The 24,569-nt window shown below is 52.8% G+C and overlaps 9 protein-coding genes across 9 annotated transcripts; 5 read left to right on the top strand and 4 right to left on the bottom strand.

The window, feature by feature from the left end:
* Positions 1-411: 411 nt before the first annotated feature.
* On the top strand, positions 412-4,471 carry PV08_07427 (uncharacterized protein; the record flags this gene model as incomplete). The annotated part of the gene is made up of 4 exons (XM_016381757.1): positions 412-3,069; positions 3,127-3,406; positions 3,480-3,906; positions 4,030-4,471. 4 exons carry the CDS (start codon positions 412-414, stop codon positions 4,469-4,471), a joined length of 3,807 nt encoding a protein of 1,268 aa, XP_016234859.1.
* A 2,020-nt stretch (positions 4,472-6,491) lies between these two features.
* PV08_07426 (uncharacterized protein) lies at positions 6,492-7,140 on the top strand (the record flags this gene model as incomplete). Its single annotated transcript, XM_016381756.1, has 2 exons — positions 6,492-6,942; positions 7,028-7,140. 2 exons carry the CDS (start codon positions 6,492-6,494, stop codon positions 7,138-7,140), a joined length of 564 nt encoding a protein of 187 aa, XP_016234858.1.
* Positions 7,141-7,343: 203 nt separating this feature from the next.
* Positions 7,344-8,208, bottom strand: PV08_07425 (ribosome biogenesis protein nsa2; the record flags this gene model as incomplete). The annotated part of the gene is made up of 2 exons (XM_016381755.1): positions 7,344-7,465; positions 7,545-8,208. 2 exons carry the CDS (start codon positions 8,206-8,208, stop codon positions 7,344-7,346), a joined length of 786 nt encoding a protein of 261 aa, XP_016234857.1.
* A 701-nt stretch (positions 8,209-8,909) lies between these two features.
* Positions 8,910-9,686, bottom strand: PV08_07424 (uncharacterized protein; the record flags this gene model as incomplete). Its single annotated transcript, XM_016381754.1, has 1 exon — positions 8,910-9,686. One exon carries the CDS (start codon positions 9,684-9,686, stop codon positions 8,910-8,912), a length of 777 nt encoding a protein of 258 aa, XP_016234856.1.
* A 1,089-nt stretch (positions 9,687-10,775) lies between these two features.
* Positions 10,776-11,926, top strand: PV08_07423 (uncharacterized protein; the record flags this gene model as incomplete). The annotated part of the gene is made up of 2 exons (XM_016381753.1): positions 10,776-11,177; positions 11,282-11,926. 2 exons carry the CDS (start codon positions 10,776-10,778, stop codon positions 11,924-11,926), a joined length of 1,047 nt encoding a protein of 348 aa, XP_016234855.1.
* Positions 11,927-12,038: 112 nt separating this feature from the next.
* PV08_07422 (uncharacterized protein) lies at positions 12,039-13,370 on the bottom strand (the record flags this gene model as incomplete). Its single annotated transcript, XM_016381752.1, has 1 exon — positions 12,039-13,370. The coding sequence occupies one exon, from the start codon at positions 13,368-13,370 to the stop codon at positions 12,039-12,041; it is 1,332 nt and encodes a 443-aa protein (XP_016234854.1).
* Positions 13,371-14,474: 1,104 nt separating this feature from the next.
* Positions 14,475-16,211, top strand: PV08_07421 (uncharacterized protein; the record flags this gene model as incomplete). Its single annotated transcript, XM_016381751.1, has 1 exon — positions 14,475-16,211. The coding sequence occupies one exon, from the start codon at positions 14,475-14,477 to the stop codon at positions 16,209-16,211; it is 1,737 nt and encodes a 578-aa protein (XP_016234853.1).
* A 434-nt stretch (positions 16,212-16,645) lies between these two features.
* PV08_07420 (uncharacterized protein) lies at positions 16,646-19,852 on the top strand (the record flags this gene model as incomplete). The annotated part of the gene is made up of 1 exon (XM_016381750.1): positions 16,646-19,852. One exon carries the CDS (start codon positions 16,646-16,648, stop codon positions 19,850-19,852), a length of 3,207 nt encoding a protein of 1,068 aa, XP_016234852.1.
* Positions 19,853-20,646: 794 nt separating this feature from the next.
* On the bottom strand, positions 20,647-24,070 carry PV08_07419 (nitrite reductase [NAD(P)H], large subunit; the record flags this gene model as incomplete). Its single annotated transcript, XM_016381749.1, has 2 exons — positions 20,647-23,908; positions 23,967-24,070. The coding sequence occupies 2 exons, from the start codon at positions 24,068-24,070 to the stop codon at positions 20,647-20,649; spliced, it is 3,366 nt and encodes a 1,121-aa protein (XP_016234851.1).
* Positions 24,071-24,569: the final 499 nt, after the last annotated feature.

The following is a 24,569-nucleotide window of genomic DNA, read 5'->3' as shown; positions in this document are numbered from 1 at the left end:
GAGGAGGCCAAGTTGACGCGGGTGTTCGACGACGCCAAAATTCTGCAGCTTTGACCCGCCTTGTTGACAACAGACAACTATCTCACCCTCTCTGGTTCATTTGTCAATGGACGGGTGATGTTGCGATGGTTTATGCTCCCCTGACTTGCCCGAGCCTGTTCTCGGTCCTCATGGACGTGAATACAGTATGTCAACACTGGATTGCCTACAAAATGCGCGTACTTGCGCTGCTTTAACTCAGAGTTCCGCTCTTGGCATCTGTTCTTTGTTTTCTCCATCGACGCCGACATCTGTTATTCGTGCACTAATTACATCATTGTCGAAGTGAGAATCGTCTCAGACACCGGCATCCAGTCGAGTCCTGGTGTCCTGACGAAGGAAGTAGGGTGCAGCCAAGGACAGAAATTCATCATGGCAGGGGCTCGAGCTTCCCAAAGATCGCCGGAGCAGATCAAGAGTGATCTTGAGAAAGAGTTCTTGTCACCTCCGACAACTTTCAATCCAGAGTGGCTCAATAAATTGCAGCAAAGATGGGACTACCTAACACCAAATTACACCGAAGTTTGCCAGGTGGCTCCAACACAAACGAGGACAATTACTCGGTTTACGCGAGAGGGACTTGAAGGCAAAGTAACAGGCTACAAAGAGGTCACTGTACCAGCTTCAAGTGCAACGGCAAAGAATTCTACGTCACTTCTTCGAAGACCAGCCAATCGAGCTGATTTTGTCCGAGGGGCTGCGGGATTCTTTCCATTTGCGCCAGGTGGGCTTGATGGAGTTGATGCTATCCAAGCTTACGAGGACAAGAGCCTACTGGAGGAGGAGAATCGAACGGTCAGAAAGAAGCGTGGACTCGATCAGATCATCAGCTTTGGAGGGGCGAATGGCCTCTTGGAGATCCCACCGGGTTTCACTCGTGGTATGAAGTTTGCAGATCAGAAGACGAAAGAGGCTCAAGAAGACGACGAAGATGTCGAGAAGACACTGGCAGAGGCCGATAATGACACGGTTAGCACTCAGGAGCGACAAGTAAATGGAGAAACCACACCGCCACTTACAAATGGGACCGAGGAGACCAAGGGGGATGATGATGATGATGACGACGACGACGACGAGGACACCGACCTCGACGACTTGCTGCCCGTCGAGTTTCCTTCTCTTGAACCGCACAGTCAATTGACGGCAGCATCTACAAAGAAGTCCGGACGAGAATGGGCACATGTAGTCGACATCAACAAAGACATTCCCAATTTCCATGAACTTGTTCCTGACATGGCTCGGACATGGCCTTTCGAGCTGGACACTTTTCAAAAAGAAGCTGTGTACCACCTCGAAAACGGAGACTCGGTATTTGTGGCTGCACACACTTCGGCTGGAAAGACGGTGGTTGCAGAGTATGCGATTGCATTGGCCGCAAAACACATGACAAAGGCTATCTACACGTCTCCAATCAAGGCGCTTTCCAACCAAAAGTTCCGCGATTTCAAGAATGTCTTTGACGATGTGGGCATACTCACTGGCGATGTCCAGATCAATCCTGAGGCTAGTTGCCTGATTATGACAACAGAAATTCTGCGAAGCATGCTGTATCGTGGAGCTGATCTCATCCGCGACGTCGAATTCGTCATCTTTGATGAAGTCCACTACGTCAACGACCTTGAACGTGGTGTTGTATGGGAAGAAGTCATCATCATGCTCCCTGAACATGTCACTCTTATTCTCCTATCGGCCACTGTACCGAATACCTACGAGTTTGCTTCTTGGGTGGGTCGAACGAAAAAGAAGAACATCTACGTCATTTCGACACCCAAAAGACCTGTTCCTCTCGAGCATTATTTGTGGGCTGGCAAAGAGATGCACAAGATAGTTGACTCTGAAAAGAGGTTCCTCCAGAAAGGTTGGAAAGCAGCGAACGATATTCTCTCCGGCCTCGACAAGGTGAAAGAGCAAAGAGCAATTGAGGCGCAGACTCCGTCCCGAGGTGGTCCTCAAAGAGGCGGCCGTGGGCAACAAGCACGTGGTGGACCTCAGCGTGGCGGGTCGAACCAGCGAGGAGGTCAGAACCAAAGAGGGGGCTCGCAACAACGGGGGCAAGTCGCCAATCGCGGACACGGAAACATCGCACGCACAGGAAGAGGTGGTGGCAGGACAACTGCGGCCCAAGATCGCAATCTCTGGGTCCATCTCGTGCAACACCTGAAAAAAGAAAATCTTCTGCCTGCGTGTATTTTTGTGTTCTCCAAGAAGCGATGCGAGGAGAATGCCGACTCTCTATCAAACCAAGACTTTTGCACAGCCACTGAGAAGAGTGCCATTCACATGATTATAGAAAAGTCGATTGCGCGACTGAAGCCCGAAGACCGCGGATTGCCACAGATCCGACGACTGCGAGAGATGCTTGGACGTGGCGTCGCGGTACACCACGGCGGCCTCCTACCTATTGTCAAGGAAATCGTCGAGATATTGTTTGCGAGGACGTTGGTGAAAGTCTTGTTCGCCACCGAGACATTCGCCATGGGCCTCAATCTCCCCACGCGAACGGTGGTCTTCTCGGGCTACCGCAAACACGATGGACGCGATTTTCGTAACTTACTTCCGGGCGAGTACACTCAGATGGCTGGCCGTGCTGGTCGCAGAGGTCTTGACACGGTCGGCACGGTCATCATCGTCTGTCCCGGAAAATCCGAGGCTCCTCCCGCAGGTGAACTGACTCAGATGATTACCGGACCCGCGACGAAACTTCGTAGTCAATTCCGGTTGCATTACAACATGATACTGAATCTGATGCGAGTCGAGGCTTTGAAGATTGAGGAGATGATCAAACGCAGTTTCTCTGAGAATGCGACTCAAGCTTTACTCCCGCAACATGAGAAACAGGTGGCACTTTCACAGGCAAACCTCGACAAGATCAAGCGTGAGCCTTGCGATATCTGCGACATTGACCTAGAAACATGTCATGCAGCAGCCATGAGGTTTGAACAACTGACGAAGGAGCTACACATCAACCTACTGTCGTCGGGAGTCGGTCGCCGTCTCTGGCAAGCCCGCAAATTGATCGTGTACAAAAAGGTAAGCGTCGTTGGTTCCGTCAGATCCGTTAATGGGATGACTGAGTGTTTCTCACAGGACGGTATTCGCAAAGTCGGCGTTTTGCTCGAGGACGGCTCGCGAGGCGGCCCTGTGCCTCATCTCAACGTCCTGGAGATTTCGGAAATCGACCCCCAGCGATCAACGAAAGACCTATTGCCCTACCTCCCACGATTCCGAACTATGTTCACCCCGTTGCCAGACAAGCCAGAGAAAGTGAAGCAAAGCGTGATTCAAGTGTTGCTGGACGATGTGCAATGCGTGACCCAGACGCTTGTCAAGGTTAGAGGACCCCCTTGGTATCTGAAAGTCAGGAAAGGTAATGCTTACAATTTTGAAACAATTTTATTGTTAACAGGTCGATTTACGGTCGTTACTAAGTTCACAACTAGTGCAAAAGAAATTTGCCGAGGAGGATTTTGTCAACATGTACCCATCGTGGGATTCGAGCGTGTGGGATGAGCAAGACTGGAACAAAGTGCCCGAATTGCACGTCCGCGAACTGCTCGCCGAGAGGACCAAGGTGGCGGCTGTCGCGCAGAATGCGCAGTGTCTTGACTGTCCCAACTTTCTGAAACATTACGGCATGCAGCACGACGAATGGCTGATCAAGGAGAACATCGAAGCGCTGAAGATGTTGATGTCTGACCAGAATCTGTCGTTGCTGCCGGACTATCAGCAGAGAACCGAAGTCTTGAAAGATCTGGGTTTCGTCGACGAAGAGTCTCGAGTCCAGTTGAAAGGGAAGGTTGCTTGTGAGATCCATTCGGCGGATGAGTTGGTTCTGACGGAGCTGATTCTGGAAAATGTGTTGGCGCAGTACGTGGTGCTTTTGTTTTCATGTCGCAAATCCCAAAATCCCAAATTCTGCATTCGTCGTTGTGCATGTCGATGTGGGTGTGGGTATCGAGTTTGCTTTGTGCTGACGGTGTGGTTATCCAGGTTTGAACCCGAAGAGATCGTCGCGCTCTTGTCGTGTTTTGTGTTCCAGGAGAAAACCGACAATGAACCTCAGCTCAGCGAGAACCTCAAACGGGGCAAAGAGGCCATCATCCAGATTGCGGAAAAGGTCAACAAGTACCAGATCCTGCATCAGGTCATCCTGTCCTCTGACGATGCCAACGATTTCGAGTCTCGGCCGAGGTTTGGTCTGGTGGAAGTTGTGTACGAGTGGGCGAGAGGAATGTCTTTCAATCGCATCACTGATCTGACTGATGTCATGGAGGGGACGATTGTGAGAGTCGTCACGAGGTTGGACGAGACGTGCAGAGAAGTCATGAGTGCCGCGCGGCTCATCGGGGATCCGTCCCTGTACCAGAAGATGGACAAGGCGAGGGAGTTGATCCGACGAGATGTGGTTTTTACAGCAAGTCTGTACATGTAGAGGTTGGTATCACGGTTTTACTACTGCAGGTCTATCTGGACATGTGAGGCGCCGGTCCTCGGAGGTGGTGTCCTGCTGCCTGCGTTGGTGACTACGACAATGATGGACTTTTTGGGGACTTGGAACGAAGAACACATGGTGTGGTGATTCCGACAACGAACGAAGATCGAGTTGGAACTGTGCAAGACTGCTGGACCGCCTGGTCATCACTCTGTCTGGAACAAAAACATCTGCGGAGTGGGGGGAGGTGTATGAATTCTAGATCCAGGTCGAAACCAAGGGGATTAGAAAGCAATATCACTCCGGACTCCATCCTCCATCCTCCGCAACCCAAAATGATTTCTAACTTGTCTCGAATCGAGTCGAGGTTCATTCGTGTGGAGATGTGAGGTGTAAAAGTGAACATACACGTAGCGACCGTAGTCAAGGTCAATACTGACTGTATTTGCTTACTGAAGTTCGAGGTCTAGACCTGTTGGTGCTGACTCAACCTCCCTCCCTCCCTCCCTCCACTCTTGAGCACCTTCGTACAAAAGTCATTCGTATTCGTACTTGTGACTCGGAGGTATTTTAGGTATCTGGTTGCTTGGACCCCTCGTATGGGAGTATTGCATATGCGATAATATATAAACTATCTACCACGGCACTGGAATACCTGCGCCGCCTTTCGAATCAGATACTTACTTTGTCTGTCTTGAGGAACAACAAACACAGACGACACCATGTCCTCCCCTCCGGCCTTGGTCACCAGTGACACCCTCCTGGTCTGCAACACTTGCGGAGCCCAGTACGACGTCGACGAGTCCGAGGGGAAAGATACGTGTAGGATATGTGATGTACGGATAAGTTCTTGACTGCTGGTTTTTCTTTTCTTTTCTAGTCCTCTGGTCGTCCTCTGTCTTCATCCCCCCGATGTACTGTTAGCCATTTGCCATCTGGCTGATATTGTTGGGCACATGCCCTTCATACATACACACACACACACACACACACACACACACACACACACACACACACACACACACGTACCTCACCATACCTGTCGTGCAGAACGGATGTATATGTGCTGTGCTGACTGGACATCTTCCTGGTTGTTTCTGTCTCGTAGGACCCGCGCCAATTCATCCCGCCGTCAGGTCAATCCTTCACGACGCTGGCCAACCTCAGGGCCGACCCGGCAGGGTACAAGAACGTGTTCGAGCAGTGTCCTCATAACGACACGGTGATTGAGATACATACGGAACCCAAGGTACCTACCTACCTACCTACCTACCTAGCTCTATCTACCTATCCACCTACCTTGTCACTCATACTCCCTACCCCTACACCTACACCTACACCTACACCTATGCCCACCATGGACCCGGTGCCCACCCACGAAAGAAATCCAAACCACCCGGCAACTTTCCCTGACTCCTTGACTCCTTGACGGCGAACAACTACTTGATACGATGAGACACGCGAATGCTAATGACTGGTCACGCCACCCTCAAAGTTCGGTATAGGTCAAGGCGCTCGACTCATTCGTACGCCGCACGGGAACGTCCTGTGGGATCTCATTGCCTTTCTTGACCAGGAAACCGTGGACAAGGTAAAGTGCTCTACCTTCCTATCTTTCTATGTGTATATATATATACCTTACTCGGTATTTCAAAACCCCAACCCAACCCCCAACACAACACAGCACAGCACATCCCCCATCGTGAATTTGCTGAATTGTATGGCGGACGAAACATGAACAAGTCCCTCTCAAATCCCCGCTACGAGTACTCTGTGCTAACTCAAGCATTTGCCGTTCTAATTAGATCACAGAACTGGGCGGGTTGAAGTTCATTGTCATTTCTCATCCGCATTTTTACACGTGAGCGCCCATCGGCCCCTAACCAGCAACAAATATGAACACCAGTACCCGCATGCGCATGGCCCGTTTTTCCATCACCTTTTCCAGTCCTATCACTGCCTATCCCAAGTACTGGTAGAGCCATGTCACCCATTGCAAAGACCCCACAGCCCAGCTAACATGTTCCGTGTTGATCTCTTAAGAACATGGGCAGACTGGTCCACAACCTTCAAATGTCCCGTCTACGTCACCGAAGTAGATTCGGTCTGGATGAACCGCAAAGACTGTCCGACCGCCACACTCAGATTGCTCAAAGAACCCACGACGGAACTCCTTCCAGGTCTCACGGCCGCGATATGCGGAGGTCATTTCCCGGGAAGTATGGTCTTGCACTCTGCACCACCAAACACACCCATCCCGACCTTGTTCGTCGCCGATACGATTTTCGCCGTGGCGTCGGGACATAACCCCGACCCGGGGAAGAGGAAGGATACCATATCCTATCAGTTCCTCTGGAGCATTCCGAATTTCATCCCCTTGCCACCGGACACGGTGATGCAGGTATGGAAAGCACTCAAGCCGTTCGAGTTCAAGGCGACGTATGGTGTAATGGCCAAAATAACGAACGTTTGTAAGTCTTCCTCTCTATGCCGTTGATGCCGTATCAAGAAGAGACCCGTGGCTGATGATCCGTGTAATAACGTGACGATGTGTAGTCGAGAAACCTGGCCAAACATTGACTTTGAAAGGAAGAGTCTTGCAGAGCGCAAAGATTGCGGTCAAGGCAATGGGCTATGTTGACCATGCCATCTTCACAGAAGAGTTGTAGTCTGCTGCCATCTTTGCGGAATAGTGTTTAGTACGGATAGCAGTAGCGCATGCTTAAGTGATCCGCCAAACCTTTGCTTTCCATCGGTCGTGCACAAAAGGGATTTCGTGATTTCGTGATATTTGTTTTGGATACCGTAACATCGAGATTGTGCGTTGGGTAATGAGACGTCTCGACCAAGTTGAAAACCAACAACATCCGCTTCAAACCAATAGCACTGCGTTCAGACATCCGTCTCTGCTTGGATCGTTTGTGACCTGGGCGTATTTACCCCATACAACCTTTCCACCTGTCGTGACGAGACCCAATTCGGACACATTGACTTCTAGAAAGCGTCGTTGTTAGCCCGGTCACCAAGTAGAGCAGAGAGCATAGCAGTCTCTCTCAAAAGTCCACAAACTTACCGATAACGGTTCCCTTGGTCAACACGCCCAACTGCGTATACAGCGGGTTCTGTGGATTCTTCTTGACGGATATGATGGGCAGCTGCACCGTGACGCCCAGCTCGGGATGCGTGACGTTTGCCTTTTTGTATCTCAAGCCCATGGGCCGGATGAAGCGCTCGTACTTGACGGGTCGCCGCGTGAAGTCCGGCCCCACGAACGTCGGCTGGGTGATCATTCTCTTCCAGCTCTTTTTGGCGGTTTTCTTGCCCGTCTTGACCACCTTGAACATTTCCTCCTCGCTTATCCCCTTGACTTTCGGCAGCGGCACCGAGAACTTGGCGGCCTTTTCATTGCGCTTGTTCTTGATGGCGCTCGACAGCGCCTTTGCATTGTTGGCCTGTGATCGGTCGAGCAGATAGTTGGGTAGCGGCGTCGAGGACGGTTCGCTGGCCCCGGCCGACTTGACGTCTTTTTCCTCCTGCGCCTTGATGGCCTTTTTCATCTGGATCTTTTCGGCATGGCGCTGTTTCTGGTGCAGTTTGGCTCTCAGCCCACGAAGGTTCTGTGCTTTTTCGGATTGTGCGTGCCCTTCTCTTGCTTGTCTCTTGCGCACTCGCTCGTCGTGGTCCAGACGTTTGCCGTGCAGTTTTTGAAATCTTTCCATATACTCATTTTGAGGCATGGTGGCGGTGGGTGATGCCGCCTGACCAGCGGACTTGGTTTCTGCCTAGTAAAGAAAGGGCAAAGAAAAGTACTCTGCAAGAAGTCGGCGGGTTTTAAAGTACCGTCTCACCGCTTGACTACAGAATGGCGAGGACGAGTCGAGGAAAAAGTTTGGCCCTGCAATGCCTGCGGAGTTTACCCGGCCAAGTTACCTAGTTAGTACTGAAGTGTAGGCGGTACTAGAGATTTTCAGGTCACGTGCAAGGAGATCTTATCGTTATCTGGCCGACGACAAAAAGCAACCTGTATTAGGGATGCGCGAGCTGCCAAACATTGACAAACATAGTATCGAACCCAAGTCTTTTCGACCGTGAATGCTTTCAGGAGAGCCTCGCACTTGACAAGAGACCTTTGTGACGATCCACATGAGCTTACAGGAGGATGTACGCGACACCGTGTATCTTTTCTTCCTTAGCCTGCTCAAAGATCAACAATGATGCCTCCATCGCCGACAACTTGGAATGTAATCATGTGTATGAATGAGTTCGAAGAATTTCCAGTTCGATTGTGCCTCCGTAACTGTCGGTCAACCCATTCTTGGCCAATCTTGTCGAACAACTTTTACCCCCGACTCATTCCACGTTACTGTTCACAGCGACGGAATGGTCGATTGTGGCTCTCGTAAAGATTTTTCACCTAGAAGAACACCTACTGCGCAGATTATTTTTTGATCAACTTCCATACCCGGAACCTATTAGTCCAAGCCATCCACCCAATCGTCACCGTCGGAATCAGCACGAAAGCAGTGACGCCCACGGCAGCCTCGTAAGCTCTCACGGCCTCTGCCGACGCACAAAGCGCCCCGGCCAAGATGAGCCCTTGGGCTACTCGCCAGCGGTACGTCACCGTCACCATCTGCTCCCTCATGGCCTGCAGCACGGTGGCGTAGCTGGCGAGGGACATGGCCAAGACGAACAACAGCCACGCCACAGCGACGGAGAGCCTAACTCTGGCCTCTGTAGAGCCCTTGTTCGGCGGAGCTAGCCCCGAAAATATCACCGTGAAGGTGAAACCGGCGCCCAGGGCGGCGATGGTGACCACTGCTTGGTTGATGGCGCGGACCGCCTCGATGCTCTCCCGGCCCAGTAAGGTGTAGATACCTTTGTCGACGTCCTGTTTCTCTTTGATTCTGTCCTCGAGGGCCTTCTTCATCTGGGTCTCGGCGATGCGCCGAAGCAGCTGACCATCGGAGGTGGTGAATATGGTCCTGTTGTTGTTGTTGTTGTTGTTGCCGCCGGAGCAGGACGAGGAGGGGTTGGTACTGTTAGCGTTCCCGTCGGAAGGAAGATTGTAGTCGCTTAGGATGTTGCTGACTTCGACCTTGACCATTTCCAAGAAGAGTTCGTGGCGGTCGTCGCGGGAGAACAGGTAGTCGAAGTCCTTGGGTTTTAACGCCGGCGAGCCGGTTTCCAAGTCTGCGGCCGCTTTCTGAGGCATGGTGTGTCTTTTTGTTTGGTGATTTGAGGTCATTTATTGTGCGATGGTTGAGCACAAGAGAGTCGAGTATGGGTCGGAGGCCTGGGACAAAGCGTATTGAGTGTGCTGGAAAAGGCAATCTCAGCCTCACGCACCGAGGTCAGCTGCGCGACTCTGTGCAGACTTTGTTCCACGGCCGCCCACGCCGCCGTCGATGTGGCTTGCCCGACACGAGGATCATCATTGTAACCACGCGCGGGGCGTCGATCAAGGATGGATCATCCATATTCACGATTTCAAAGACTCGAAGCTAGAGAGTATGCATGGCTTCAGATCCCTTGGCCGAACTCGGTCACTCGCAATACGTTATGTCTCCTGTACGGAGATCCATCGGGTCCTCTCTCCCCCTGAAGAAAAGAAATAGAATTTACAATTCTACCATCAAGTCCCCCGTCGGTACTCGTATGTTGCTGGTGGTTTCTGATCTCGGTACAAAGACTGCCCGCGTCCACAGCCCCGGAGACTTTCTCTCGACGCTGCTATCACGTGTCACGGACGAAATTCACAGTCTACGGCGGTAGGATATAAGGGGGATTAAGAATGTTGTGCCTGTAGGAGACGATGCTTGACAAAGCTGAAGATCATGGACCGACCTGCTTACGGAGGGACTCGTACGAGAAGACGAACGCACACGTCCCTGTCCTACGTAAAGTCTCAAGCACCTCCGGCTTTAGTTACTGCGACAAGGCTGACGCTAACCCAGAATCGTATTTTATGCACGAAATCCGACCACACGATTGGGTCTTCTGTCTCTGCCCGCTTAATGATATTGCGATGCCCGATCCGACACTGGTCAATCCCACCGAGAGCGCTCAATGCGCCAAAGGATCGACACTGTGTGACTACCGGAGAGGGGAAGGGGGCCAGAAAGGAACATAGGAACATATAAACACCCCTCAACACGCCTCTCGTCTGCTCAAGCTTCTTCTCTCCTTGTACTCCTCGCGAAGAACCCGTGCCCGGTGACTCGGGGTGCTTCTACTGTCTGTATACCTCGGAACGTGATTCAAAACGCGAGACTTGCGACAAGCCCTGAAAACTACTACAGCAATGTCCACACACAAAGCAGCCCTCCTCCATTCGGCAGGATCTCCTTTGGTCATTGAAGACCGCCCGACTCCCACGCCAGGTCCCAAGGATCTCTTGATCTCGGTGGCTGCCATTGCGCTCAACCCAGTCGACTGCTACCAACGGGCGCTGGGCTTTTTCCTCACCAGTTACCCGGCCATCCTAGGATCCGACATCGCAGGCACAATCGAAGCAGTTGGTTCATCAGTCCCCGAACCCTTCAAGGTAGGAGGGCGCGTGCTAGCATTCGCGTCCGCTTTCTACCGCCGCGGCGAGGCGGACGCGAACGACTACGCATCCTACCAGACCAAAGTCCTTGTTCAGTATGAGGCTGCTTGTCCCATCCCGGACTCACTCAACTTCATTGACGCCGCCACCCTCCCCGTAAGTTAACTGACTCGCTCTTCTCTTTACTCGGACAGTTGAACAGCCCCACCCCGGTGCGTGCCCAGTCCTCCTTTCGTCCAGAACTGACACAGACTTTATAGATGGGCGTCGGTACGGCCTGGAGTGGTTGGCACATCATCGGTTTAAACACGTCCACACATTTCAGCCCGGCCGACAAAAAGGGTGTCGTGATATGGGGTGCCGCGTCAAGCGTGGGCATCTGTGCCGTGCAAAGTGCCAAAGCCATGGGCTTCACCGTGTACGCGACCGCCAGCCCTAAGAATTTCGACTACATCAAGTCCATTGGTGCGAAGGAGGTGTTCGACTACAAGGACCCCGAGGTAGTGTCGAAGCTTCTCGCCGCCGCCAAGAAGGACGCCATCAAACTTAGCACCATCTACCGCGCCGCTGGTGACCGCGGTGGCTCAGACGTCCAGCCGCTCCTAAACATCGTGAGCGCTTCGGGTGGTGGTAGTATCGCATCGGCTGTCGGTCCTCTGGGCGAAGACACACCTCAAGCCGAGGGCGTTGATCTCAAATTTGTCATCAACCCGAGCGACAGAGACGCAAGGGACAAACAATACAAGGCGACTTTTAATGATTGGCTGGCTCCTCGCTTGGCCAGCGGCGAGTTCATCCCCGGACCAAAACCCAGGATTGTGGGCAAGGGATTGGAATCTTTGAACAAAGGTCTTGATATACTGATGCCCGGTGTGAACTTGGAAAAGATTGTTGTTGAGCTGTAGAGGCCACAGGACAAGTGACAAGTCTAATGAGGTCGACAAGACGTTGGGGATCGTACAAGCAATGACCTTGTGTCCCAGGCTCGGAATCTTCCGAGGGTAGTACTACGATTTGTCACAATGTAGTATCCGGCTCGATCTGGCCTGCAGAGATAGGACTTTCGCGACCATATCCGCTCAACTCTTTGTACCTCGACAGGCTTTCGCCAAAGTACTTAGAAATGGGGAAGTTCGAGTTACACGGTCCCAAAGTGTCGAAAGCAGTCTTGACGGTGTTCGTGTTCAGTGTCATTCGGTCCGGCCGACTTTCGGCGGGCGGGTACTTTGAAGGACGCGAGGCTGAGTCTCGAACCAGGACGCGATCGCTGGGTAGACCAATCCGATCAAGCAGTGGGGGCTTCTGATCTAGATATTCAAGGAGGGCAAATGTCGAGGTAAGTGGGCACTTGGACAGTGATAATGTCCGCAAAGGTGAAGCGGAGGAGTCGTCTGTGATCTTGGTGCTTTGCACACCGACACCAGGAACCAGCAGTGAGTCGAGCCAACTGTATGATTCTGCTGTGCCGAGGGATAGATACGCACACTCTTCAAAAGCCAAATGCTTCAACTTTTTTGTCGGATGAGGAGACCTATCCCAGTTGTCGCTGTAGTACTGACCGAGCCATTTGACAAATGAGGAATCTACACCCAGACAGTTGACCAGCTGCAACTCTCTCAGGCCAGGATTTTGCTGAATCCACTTTCTCAGCTGTGCCTCTGTGATGCCAGCCCTCTCAAGAGTCAGACTTTCCAAATGGTGGAGTTTTAGTTTTGACTCGTGCCTGTGGCCCAGACCTGCCAGTGCATTCCACGCCGGGCTCCCCCGCAAAAGCTCGGCGTGCTCCCAATAACCTGCAGGTAGACATGTGTCGTGAATATAACGGTGCTTGAAGTTCAGATGAAGATGGCGAAGCTTGAGAAATCGAGTGGCCAGTAGCTCCGTCAACGGCGCCGACACTATGTCGTACATGTGCAATGTCAAGGACTGCAGATTGACAAGTGTGGAAGAAACCAGGGCCGAATACGCCAGAGCGTTCTGCAACTGGATCAGTTCCTCTCGATACCGGGCGGGCGAAGGGTGTAATTCGTGCCTGTTTTGCCACATCACCGGGTTTTCAAGACAAGAAGTGACGATGACTTGGTTCCGAGCGAGCGAATCCTGGCCCTCGAGGCCAGAAGCGTAGTCGGGGTCATTCACGTTGGCGCTGTGGAGGAAAGCCAACTTGCCGTGAACACGCCTGGGGAGAACTGCGAGTTGAAGCTCTTGTAAAGCGAGTGCCGAGGCCGCATAGTGCTGTTTGGATGTTCTCGCGAACCTCAAAATGTCGCTAAAAGCCAGATGGTTGAGTATGTGAAGGAGGATCTCAGGAGGAAGCGAAGAAAACGGTGCAGGAGTGGTGACCGCCATCGATAACGTTGTTGGATCGAACCCAGGTTGAGTATTTGATCCAGGTTCAAGGCAAGCTGATATTTCTCAAGGCTTTGTGTCAGGATGAGATGCCGCTGGAATTTTGAGATCATTATCACTTGAGACGAAAAAGCCTTCGTATGTGTGTTTAACAGAGAGTGGCGCACGACTCAACCACGGCCATGTGGCGGCGACCAAGACGTGACCCTCGCCGACAGCACCGTAGGTTTGGTTGTCCATACAGAAGCCTTTCCAAGATGTCGGCGTTCAATGAGGTTGAGCACCGTTGGGAGCAAATGACAGGGGAGGGCAAGGGTCACATACTAGCAGTTACTAAGTCAGGCCACTAAGTTCTAGGTAATGTAGGCTAGTGAGTTGCGGAGTACAGACTGGGCATGTTGGCCGAATAGGCACACGCCTGGCAGGGACTCGCAGGGCTCTAGCAACTTAAGCAATAATGTCTTCTGAACGCTCCAGGGCGCCGTTCTGAGCAGGAGCATAAGGAGCGGATCGTTCAATGATGATTCCTAGGCATCAGATATGACTGGTACACGAAGCGCTTGCTGTGGTATGATGTGCCTAACAGCCCTGATGAATGCGGACCGAGGACATCAGCAAACTATGGAAGTGGCCATGCCTAGGACCATAATATATATGTAGCAAGGTGAGGGAGAGGAGAGGTTGCTGGAGTATCTTGCTGGCTGGGCGCTGTCACCGAGACAGCCCGCGCAAAAGGCCAGTTGGGAACGAGCATAAAATCTCTATTGACAGGGTCTGGTGCTGAGGAAGGCTGTGCTGCGAGGAGAGTTAGTGGCCTGACCAGTCAAAGGCGGCAGATGATAAACCCCTTGCTGGTTTGCGATGACGGGTGTTTAATAATTATTTCATGGATGGAGTGAGGGCGGATACAACACGGAGGACGGATGAATGTGTTCATTCTTTGAGGCCAGATTGTTCTCGACACGCCCTCATTCCTCCTTACAACTAAACCGAGTGTTTTGCCTCTCATCCAGTCTTCTCTTTAATTGATACATACCGCGATAATTCACTCTTCTTCATTCTCCCAAATCATTCCTTTCGCCACATGTGCGCAACACCGCCGTCATGCGACTACACGGCGCTTCCCAATTCTTCCTCGCCTTCTATCTCCTCCTCCGGCCTCACTGTGCCGGGGCAGAGCCTCAGTGCGCAATAGATCCAAATTCGATCGTCAGCGACGCTTGCACCTCCTATTCCGACCTAGAAAGGCTCAACGCCCAGTTATATCCCTCGCTCGAAGACTTGACCCAGAAAACCGATTTCTTTGCCTACTATAGATTAAATTTGTACAACAAAGTCTGTCCCTTTTGGAGCGATGAAAATTCCATGTGTGGGAACCGTGCATGCGCGGTAGAGACAATCGAGGACGAGAGCGACATTCCTTTAATATGGCGGGCGGAAGAACTTAGCAAACTCGAGGGTGCCAGGGCAAAGCACCCCGGACGAGCCCAACAAAGAGAGAGACCCAAAGACAGACCCCTACAGTACCAGCTGGGAGAGAACGTGGACGAAAGTTGCGTCCTGGAAGATGATGATGAATGCGACGACAGAGATTACTGTGTACCAGAAGACGAGGGCACAACCGGAAAGGGTGACTATGTTAGTCTCGTCAACAACACAGAAAGATACACAGGCTACTCCGGCATGGGAGCTCGCCAGGTGTGGGACGCAATATACAAGGAGAATTGCTTCTCGGCCCAATCCAGCCGCGGTAGTTCGTCCAACTCGAAATCCCTACGAGCGGCCCAGAATTTGAAGAATGTTTTTCAAGAGTACGGACGACAACACGTGGATGACGGTGACGATCTCTACCCATTAGATGACGAATGTCTGGAACAGCGAGCCTTTTATCGCATTGTGAGCGGCATGCACGCTTCCATATCCACACACCTCTGCTGGGAATTTTTTAATCAGACGACCGGCGAATGGGTCCACAATGTCGAGTGCTACAAGGAACGACTTCACAAGTATCCTGAACGCATCTCAAATCTATATTTCAATTACGCCATATTGACAAGAGCTCTAGCAAAAGCTAGGAAGCATCTTGAATCCTATACTTTCTGTTCAGGAGATCCCGAGATCGATTTTGAAACAAAACAGAAAGTGCTTGCTTTGGCGGATCAGGCCGCGGCTGGTCCACACACGTTTGACGAAACTGTCATGTTTCAAGACCCTGGCGTCATCGACCTCAAAGAGGACTTCAGGAACAAATTCCGCAATGTGTCCAGATTGATGGACTGCGTGGGATGCGACAAATGTCGTCTGTGGGGAAAAGTGCAGACTGCAGGCTATGGTGCTGCTCTTAAGATCCTATTCGAGTACGATGAAAATAAGAACGGTGAAAACCCGCATCTCCGACGAACTGAGCTCGTCGCTCTGGTCAACACGCTGGGCCGGGTCAGCCACAGTCTTGATGCCATTCAGAAGTTCCGGATGGCAGTCAATACTGGTGACTACAGCGTACTCGAGACCCAGGGCCCGTTGACGGCCCCGAAGAAAGTAGACAGCATGCCTTCCGCAGCAGCAACCGCAGACCTTGATGACTTTGGCGACCTCGACGACGATCCCTACGACGTTGAACCTGAACGCAAACCAACCCCATCAATCTCTGACGCCTTCTGGACCGAGCTTGATCTTGTTTGGCGTGCATACAAGATGGTGTTGAAAAGTTGGGTTGATATGCCTTTCAAGTTGAGCGCCGTATTTATCCTTGAAATGAAAAGAGCGTGGAGTTGGTGGCTGGGATTGCCAGTACCTCCGCGATCATGGGATATTCATTTTCCTACCAGGGACGAGCTGTAGTATTATTCTTGATTGTGGGCAAAGGGGAAGTTCGGTCGGGTGTTTTTGAGATGTAGATATAGCTTAGCATGGCATAGCATAGCGTTGGCGTTGGGATTTCACATGAAGGACATTTCAGTTCCACAGATTCAATGATTCAGGCTTCGGCCATCCAGATACCTTTCGATATTCCTTCTGACGCCCAGGTTGATTATGATGACAATAATCGATGCTGTTCAGGCTGTGGCGCTTTGAAAGTGGCACTCGGCGTTGCCCCTCGCAACCACCGTTGGCCACTTTGGGCCGCCTCATCTTGGATCTCGAACTCTGTGAAGACGCGTCTTAATTCTCCACGTCGACCAAAGTAACAAAAGGAATCTCGCTACTTCGATAACTGCTTACACCGATAGTCAGTGGACGCGTCAAGTAAGGGATGCAAATCCAAATCAGCCACGATGCTACGACACATCTCCGGCACACCGTGTCCCATGCCGCCATACAGAAGCAATGCAGACAATTCAATTCTGAGCTTAGTCGACGGTGATGGTGACACGACAGCAAACATCGAATTCACGTCGGCATTTGGAGGCTTGAAAAACACGAAGCCACGGCGTATGCGTAACGCGGCCTCAGTGCGGAGGGCGACCCAGAATGTCGATTTCTCGATTCACGAGGACCCAGAGTCGATACAGAAGAAGTCTGTTGAGCTCAAGAGGGAGCCGGCAAGACGGAAGAGCACGATAGGGCTTTCGCAGCCACCCCAACGACCAAAGATTGCCGCGCGCGTGTCCTTTGCTCCGTCGGTCTCGGTGCAAAGTCACGAGTCAGCACGTCCATCATCGAGACCCTCGGGGGTAGTCGAACTTCACCAGGCGCCCCGACGGCACGGAGCAGACCATGCGACTGGAAACCACGACATGTCGCTTCTGCCCAGTCTCCCTGAAGATACGACAGCTAACATCAACATGGACCTGCGTTCACCGACGATACTCAAGCCAGCTCGGCGCGGCACGATATACATTCCGAACGACGACACAACGATGCCGAGCATGTACATGGGGATATTCAGTCCTATCAAGAACCTGAATGTCGACGCGCACCCAAAACCAGCAGATACGCATGCTGAGCTGGAGGTGACGGGGATCGCGGCGCAGATGGCCAGAAAGAGAGCCGCACCACGTCGCTCTATGATCGCTCTGTCCCCGAAACGTGGTGGACCTCTTCGCGTTTCTTCGAGATACGTTCAGGAATCCGCCGTTGTCGAAGATCGGATAGGGCAGGGAGGGGGCAAAGAGAACGTCCCGCCTGGATATGTCGAGTCGGGTTTGCTGGCAGGAGCCAAGGTCGACAAGGCGAAGACACAGACGATGGGTTATCCACCCACAAGAACCACAATCAAACACGACCTAAAGCCAGCTGCATCCAGACTCCATGAGCAAACGGCTAGTTCGATGAGTCGAGCGGTGGAAAAGCAACCAGGTCGCACCGTCGGCACAGCAGGGTCAAAGCGGTCGTGGAACTCTGGTGCACGGGTCCGCACAAGTCAACCTGTACCAGTCAAGAAACCCTCGCCGTCGCCAGCAGTGGAACTACAAGAAAAAGTCGTCCCTACGAAGCCAACTGTGCCTACTCGCTTCGTGGCTCCAGTGATCAAAGCGGAGCCCATCCTCGACTCGTATCCAGTACTCACAGAGGATCTTGCGTCTCCGTCAATGTACGAGGACAACTGGTTGAATCATCAAGAGATTGCCATTACACAGCTTGTCAACAACCTGTACGCATCGTCGTCGTCACTGACGTCCCGCCCAGTCGAAGACGGCATGCTCAGAGTCCAATTACTAGAACTCTATAACAACTCCGAAACCAGCATGCTGTTCAAGAGACTGCAGGGAGCACTGCTTTATGGAGCCTTGGCCGTACCGAATGATATTCTCAAGGGTGCAATCCGACTAGGGACGGACTTGGGGAGACGGAAGGCGTTTGCGGACCTATGGCTTGAGACATATGAACTGAATTCCCTCCGTGCGGTTCTTGAGGTCGTCGTAGGCAGACAGTGCAATACCACCTCTGCCAGAGTGTCCGCGACAAGACGCAGCTTGGACAAAGAGAAGGACTTGAGTCGTCAAACGGTGCAGCGGTTCATCGAGACATTTCTCATCCGAAACGAAGATCGCAACCCAGACGAGGCTTCATCAAAACCGCATGATTCAGCCTGGTCGTATCAGCGAACACTTTTGCGAAGCTTGATGGTTATTAGACTCCTCGACCATATCAAGACAGCTTCACCTCCATTGACCAGCTCGTGCCTATTTCGAACGACCTCTCCGCACAAATCGTCAGTTGATGTCGTCAAGGCTCTTTTCCAGCAGCTCAACCCCAGCGCCGGCGACCCGATCAGATCGTTGAGCCATGTCGGCTACGGTGTCTCGCACTCTCAGTATCCCCTGGAAGAGTACGGGTACAAGATTGAAAATCTCGCGATCGACCTCCGTGACGGTGTCCGGTTGACAAGATTAGTCGAACTTCTTCTCTACCCCTCGGCGTCTCACGGGTTAGATCACGCGCGGGACTTTGACTCGACGACGACGACGACAACGGTCCTCTTGCCTTCTGGCGAGACGCTGATGCTGTTTGAAGGGCAGAACGATTGGCCTCTGTCCCAGCACCTGAAGTTCCCGTGCCTCGGTCGCGCGACGAAGCTGTACAATGTCCAAATTGCCCTGAGTGCACTGCAGGGCGTCAAGGGCATAGCTCCGCTCGTGCGTGACGTTCGTGCAGAGGACATCGTGGACGGCTTCAGAGAGAAGACGGTCAAGCTTCTTTGGGGGCTGACTAGTAAATGGGGATTATGTGGACTTCTGGACTGGCATGATCTGGAACGCGAGGTCAAGAGACTCCGCCGACTGAGCCTGGGTAGGGCTGGTGGGGCGGGCGATGATGATGAAGACATTCTCGACGCGATCGAAGACGAAGACGAGAACGATCCTGTGCGATACAAGATGCTACTGAAGGCCTGGGCGAAAGCGGTGGCGAGGAAACACGGACTTGTAGTGAAGAATCTCACGACCAGCTTTGCTGACGGGAGAGTGTTTGAGGCGATTGTGGATGAGTACGAAGGAGCATGCCAGGTTGCGACTACCAAGGAGACAAGCGACAAGGCTGACCCCACGATACTCGGCCTCCGTCTCAGTCTCGCAGAGAGACTGCGCCGACTAGGATGCAGTGACCAGTTCTCAAGCCTGTTTTCGGCGGGATCCAGCGGCACAACGCACATCTTTGATCGTGGCTTTGTCCTGGCTGCGCTCGCGTTTCTGTGTTCGAGGCTCTTGACGCCGTCAAAGCGTGTGAGAGCCGCGGTGACGATTCAGAGAGCGTGGCGTGCTCGATGGGCAAAAGTGATCGAGGAGAGAAAGGCGAGGTTGAAGAGCATCGCGGAACAATGTGCTGAAGTCGTTGTCAGTCAGAAGAGTGAAGATGTTCCCTTACAATGGGACGATATTCGAGATGGTCAAAGTGTGATGAGGAGTGATGAGACGAGTCATCCAATGACAACGGTGGTGGCAGAGACGAGTGTGGAAGAAGCTCGGCGTGCTGAGGCGACCCGGATTCAGAAAAGTGGTGACGAGCAGGACGACGATGAGGATATTTGGTTGAATCTGTGAACAAACATGAGCAAGCAAAAGCTTGTCCCCCTGCGGGCATGAACGAAGCGACAATTGTCGTGTATGTGTATGGGCGCGTGAGGTGTGAGGATATCCCCCTGACTAGTTAGGGGGGGACCGTGGCTCGTTCTAGAGAGACAGCGTTTCCTTTTTGGCCCTTTCTGGATAGGTACCTACCGTGAATCAGGGAGACAGGTAGTGAGTGTCTGCGGTAACGGTTTTATGAATGATGACTCCTAATGAAATGAAATGCACTTTAATCGTTTAATTATGCCTATACCAATCTACGAAACATTGTCATTATATAATACTCCATTTCCTAATAGTGTGGGAATTCAATACGTCGAGAACGAGTATGAGCCCAGAACACCACAAATAAGACTACATGATGAAGGACGACGAAACAATAGGTATGTATGCAATGATATCGAGGAGAATCCGGTTGTTGTTGTTGTTGTTCTTGTTCATCTTCATATCTAATTATATCATCAAGTCGTCAACTATTAACAAATCTACAGGATCCGTATCCGTATCTGGAGCGGTAAGCTGTATCCGTATCAATGTCGGTATCCGCATCTAGCATCTTGCCATTCCATACCACAGCAGTCCAGAATCAAATACAGCACAGCACTCACTCCTACTGTACACAGGTATCCACGGGGGAAGAGCTCCCCGGTAGTACCGCTGTGATCCGTCCATTCCCATCATGAATCGGTGCCTCCTCCTCTGTTCCGTTACGGCTGGCCTTTATATTTTTGGTTTTTGTTTTTCCTTTTGGGGAGGGGGAAAACGGATCACCAATCAATCCTCCTCTGTGCGGCGACACCCACTGTCCTCCTGGCGGCCATGACGTTTCCTGTGCCGGGCATGGCGCCCACGGTCCTCGACGGCCTCAACCCTTTATGGAGGCCGAGTTTCTTGTCCAGACTCTCAAACGGGTCTTGGGCCTCCTGGGACTTGACGACCCACTTGCTCGTCCCGAGCACGGCATCCATCTCCTCGACGGGCGGGAGCTTCAAGTACACCCAGCCGTCGCCGCGCTCCTCGGCCTGGAACGTGGCGATGGACATGGACGTGTCGTTCGAACAGGACCCGGCGCCGGCGTCGGGCTTGTCAAAGTTCACGGCGCCGTTGAGCTGGAAGTTGCGCTTGTGGTACGGGCAGCTGACGTACAGCTTGCTGTCCTCCTTGCAGTCAGGCGCCGCCGCCGCCGTCGTCTCGCCGATCAGGCCGTCCGAGAGGCCAAAGGTGCGCTTGTGCGGACACATCTGCTGGCTGGCGTAGTACTTGCCCTTGAGCTTGAACACCGCCAGCTGCGTGTCGCCGCGGATGACGGTCTGGGAGGACCCGGTGTCGAGGTCCTGGAACTTGCGCGCCTCGACGATCGGCTGCCACGTCAGGCTGCTCCACTTGGTGCCCTTGAAGTCGTCGTGCACCGAGTCCCGCGGCCAGTACGCCGGCCGGACCTGGCCCCTCTCCTCGACCTTCTCGACCGCGGGCTCGCGCGTCTCGTCCGAGTTGGCAAACTGCTGGAACGCCCGGCGCTTCTCCGGGTCGTTGAGCGTCTCGGTCCACTCGCAGAAGAACGTCCCCACGAGCTCCTGCATCTGCTTCTCCAGCTCGGCGCAGATGCCGAGCTTGTCCTCCAGCACGACCTCGCGGAGGTACTTGATGCCGCCGGGCAGCTGCTCGACCCACCGCGCCGTGCGCTGCAGCTTGTCTGCCGTGCGCATGTAGAACATCAGGTACCGGTCGAGAATGGGGATCACGTCGTCCGGCGGCACGTCTTTGGCCAGCGTCTCCGAGTGTCGCGGGGTCGCTCCGCCGTTGCCGCCGACGAAGATGTTGAACCCTTTTTCGGTCGCGATCAGCCCAAAGTCTTTGTTCTGCGCCTCGGCACACTCGCGCACACATCCTGAAACGCCGCCCTTGATCTTGTGCGGTGCCCGGATCGACTTGTACCTCTCTTCCAGTCTGATGGCCATTCCGACCGAGTCGCCAATGCCGAAGCGACACCACGTCGTGCCGACACAAGACTTGACCGTTCGTAGCGACTTGGCGTACGCATGGCCTGATTCGAGACCTCCGGCGACCAACTCGGACCAGATGTCCAAAAGGTCCTGCTTCTTTGCGCCAAACATGTCGATTCTCTGGCCACCTGTGATTTTGGTGTAGAGGTTGTATTTCTTTGCGACTTGCCCGATGACGATCAATTTCTCAGGGCTGATTTCACCACCGGCCACACGGGGTATGACGCTGAAGGTGCCGTTGCGTTGGATGTTGCCCAGGTATCTGTCGTTCGTGTCCTGCAGTCCGCGAAGGGGCTTGTCCATGATATGTTTGTTGAACATGCTGGCCAGGATACTACCAACGGCAGGTTTGCACACCTCGCAGCCTAGACTCTCAGGGTCCTTGCCGGCCTCGCGCATGACGCTGCCAAAATCCTGCAACTTGCGCACGTAGATGATATTGTAGAGATCTGCGCGGCTGTAGGCGAAGTGTGGGCAGATGTTGTTCGACACTTCATTACCCATGTCCTTCATTGCCTTGTTGAAGATGCTGGTCACCAGCGGCATGCATCCGCCACATCCTGTGCCTGCTTTCGTACAAGTCTTTACTTCGCCGAGGGCCTTGCAACCATCCTTGACACTCTGTACAACGTCGCCCTTTGTCACGTTGTGGCAGGAACAAATCTGCGTGTCGTCTGTAAGATCATCCCCTCCCTCGTCTCCGTCTTTACTGGCACCGATGATGAATTGGGATGGTGGCACGTCGAGGGCCTTTTTGTTCTTGACCATTGGCACGAGCTTGACGTAGTCTTTTGTGTCACCGATCATCATCCCACCAAGGAGGTACTTGCCGTCAAGTGTGAAGAGGTACTTCTTGTACACGGCAGCAAAGGGGTCTCGATAAGTGAGGGCCTTGACGGCAGGAGGAGGCGGGCCGGTGGTTAGATCTTTGACTTTATCCTGTGCTTGACCAGCTTGGGATTCAGAGGCTTTGCGCTCTTCACGTTTGACATGTCGCTTGGGGAGATCCTTGGGCCCGTCACGGTCAGCGAAAAAGTCGCCGAAACTCGCGACCTCGACGCCTAAGAGCTTCAACTTGGTGCTGAGGTCTGGCTTCTTGAATGTGCGAGGTGAATGGGACTTGGCTTGTGTTAGATTGAAGGAGAGAACGTCTGCTTGCTCGACACCCGGTGCGATGAGGCCAAATGTCTGGTTCTCCCAGCTGGCACATTCGCCGATGGCATAGATGTTGGGATCGCTTGTCCGCAGGTCGTTGTCGATTGTGATGCCACCGCCGCGGTCGGCACACTTCAGGCCAGCCTTGCGGGCCAGCTCATCTCTTGCTTTGATGCCAATGGCGAACATGACACAGCTGCAATCGATCTGCTCTCCGTCTTCGAAGACGATGCCCTTGACGGCGTTGTCGGCATCTGTCAAGATCTTGCCCACACGCTTGCTTAGCATGACGTCCAGGCCGAGCTTGCGGACGAGCTCGACGACCATGGTTCCTGCGTCGGCGTCTAGTTGTCTGGAGAGCACCCATCTGTTTCTCTCGATAAGCTTGACTTTATCGAACTCCTCCAGGTCCATCATGGCTTTGGCTGCTTCGAGGCCGAGAAGACCGCCTCCTACAACACATCCCGTCGTGCCTTTCACTGTTGATGAGAAGGAGATCAGCTTTTGGAGATCGTCGATGGTCCGGTAGACGAATACTCCCTTCGCGTCGTGGCCGGGGGTATGTCGCGGGAGAAGAGCATCGGAACCAGTGGCAAGAACGAGTATGTCGTATGGTATCTCGTCACCTTTGGCTGTGATGACAGTCCTCTCCTCGCGCCTGATCTCTGTAACGAGGGTGTTGAGATGATAGTTGAAAGATTCCTTCGGATGATTCTTGTACCACGTCTCGGGGTTCAAGTACAGGGACTCGACTTGTCGATGCTGGAAGAAACTGGTCAATCCAACGCGGTTATATGCGAGATGAGGCTCTTCGCCAATGACCACAACGTCATATTCATGTCTTTTTGCGTCGAGTTTCAGCAACTTTTCACTGGAAAGAAGTCAGTCATAATGATATCTTGGGAATAATCCAGAGCAGTACAACATACACGAATGCTATGCCGACCATGCCCAGGCCTACTACCACGATCCTTTTGCGTGGGCCACCATTAGGGGCATCCTCGCTTCGCTCTGGTGTCTGGTTGTTAGCCATACCGGGCAATTAACCCGCCCAGGGCTTTCCTGGTTCCGATAATGCTGGAGGTAATGCGTTAATAGCTCGGCTCTTCGCCTGATCAATTATAGCCAAAGCATCTAGCAGAAAAGAGCACAAAGGCTTCTTCGATAAGCACAGCGAGAAGGAAGAAAGGAATGAAAAAGCACTCAGACACAAAAGCAGGGAGCAGAGTTGAAGCAGAGATGCGCAGATAGTCGATCAAGCCATGGCAAAACTACGAGCTTGAAATGTGATTCGACGGCGCCACTTGTGTGAGGTCAATGTCCGCGGAGAGCAAGAAGAGCCTCATAGAAAAAGGCCAGCCAACGAAACGAGATGCAAGTCAGCTTATCAGTCGAGGCTGACGGCCCGCGGGGATGGAGTGATGTCCAGATCGCTGTGTAGGAGCCACCAGAAAGATATTCGACCAAACCACGGAGCAACGGTCCGCCCTTGGAAGGGCCAATGAATCGATGTGCAAAATCATGATCATCGC

This window comes from Exophiala spinifera (genome assembly GCF_000836115.1).
Source record: "Exophiala spinifera strain CBS 89968 unplaced genomic scaffold supercont1.5, whole genome shotgun sequence".
NCBI lineage: Eukaryota > Fungi > Ascomycota > Eurotiomycetes > Chaetothyriales > Herpotrichiellaceae > Exophiala > Exophiala spinifera.
Note: the sequence above shows the minus strand (reverse complement) of the source record. Positions and strands in the feature narration are given on the sequence as shown.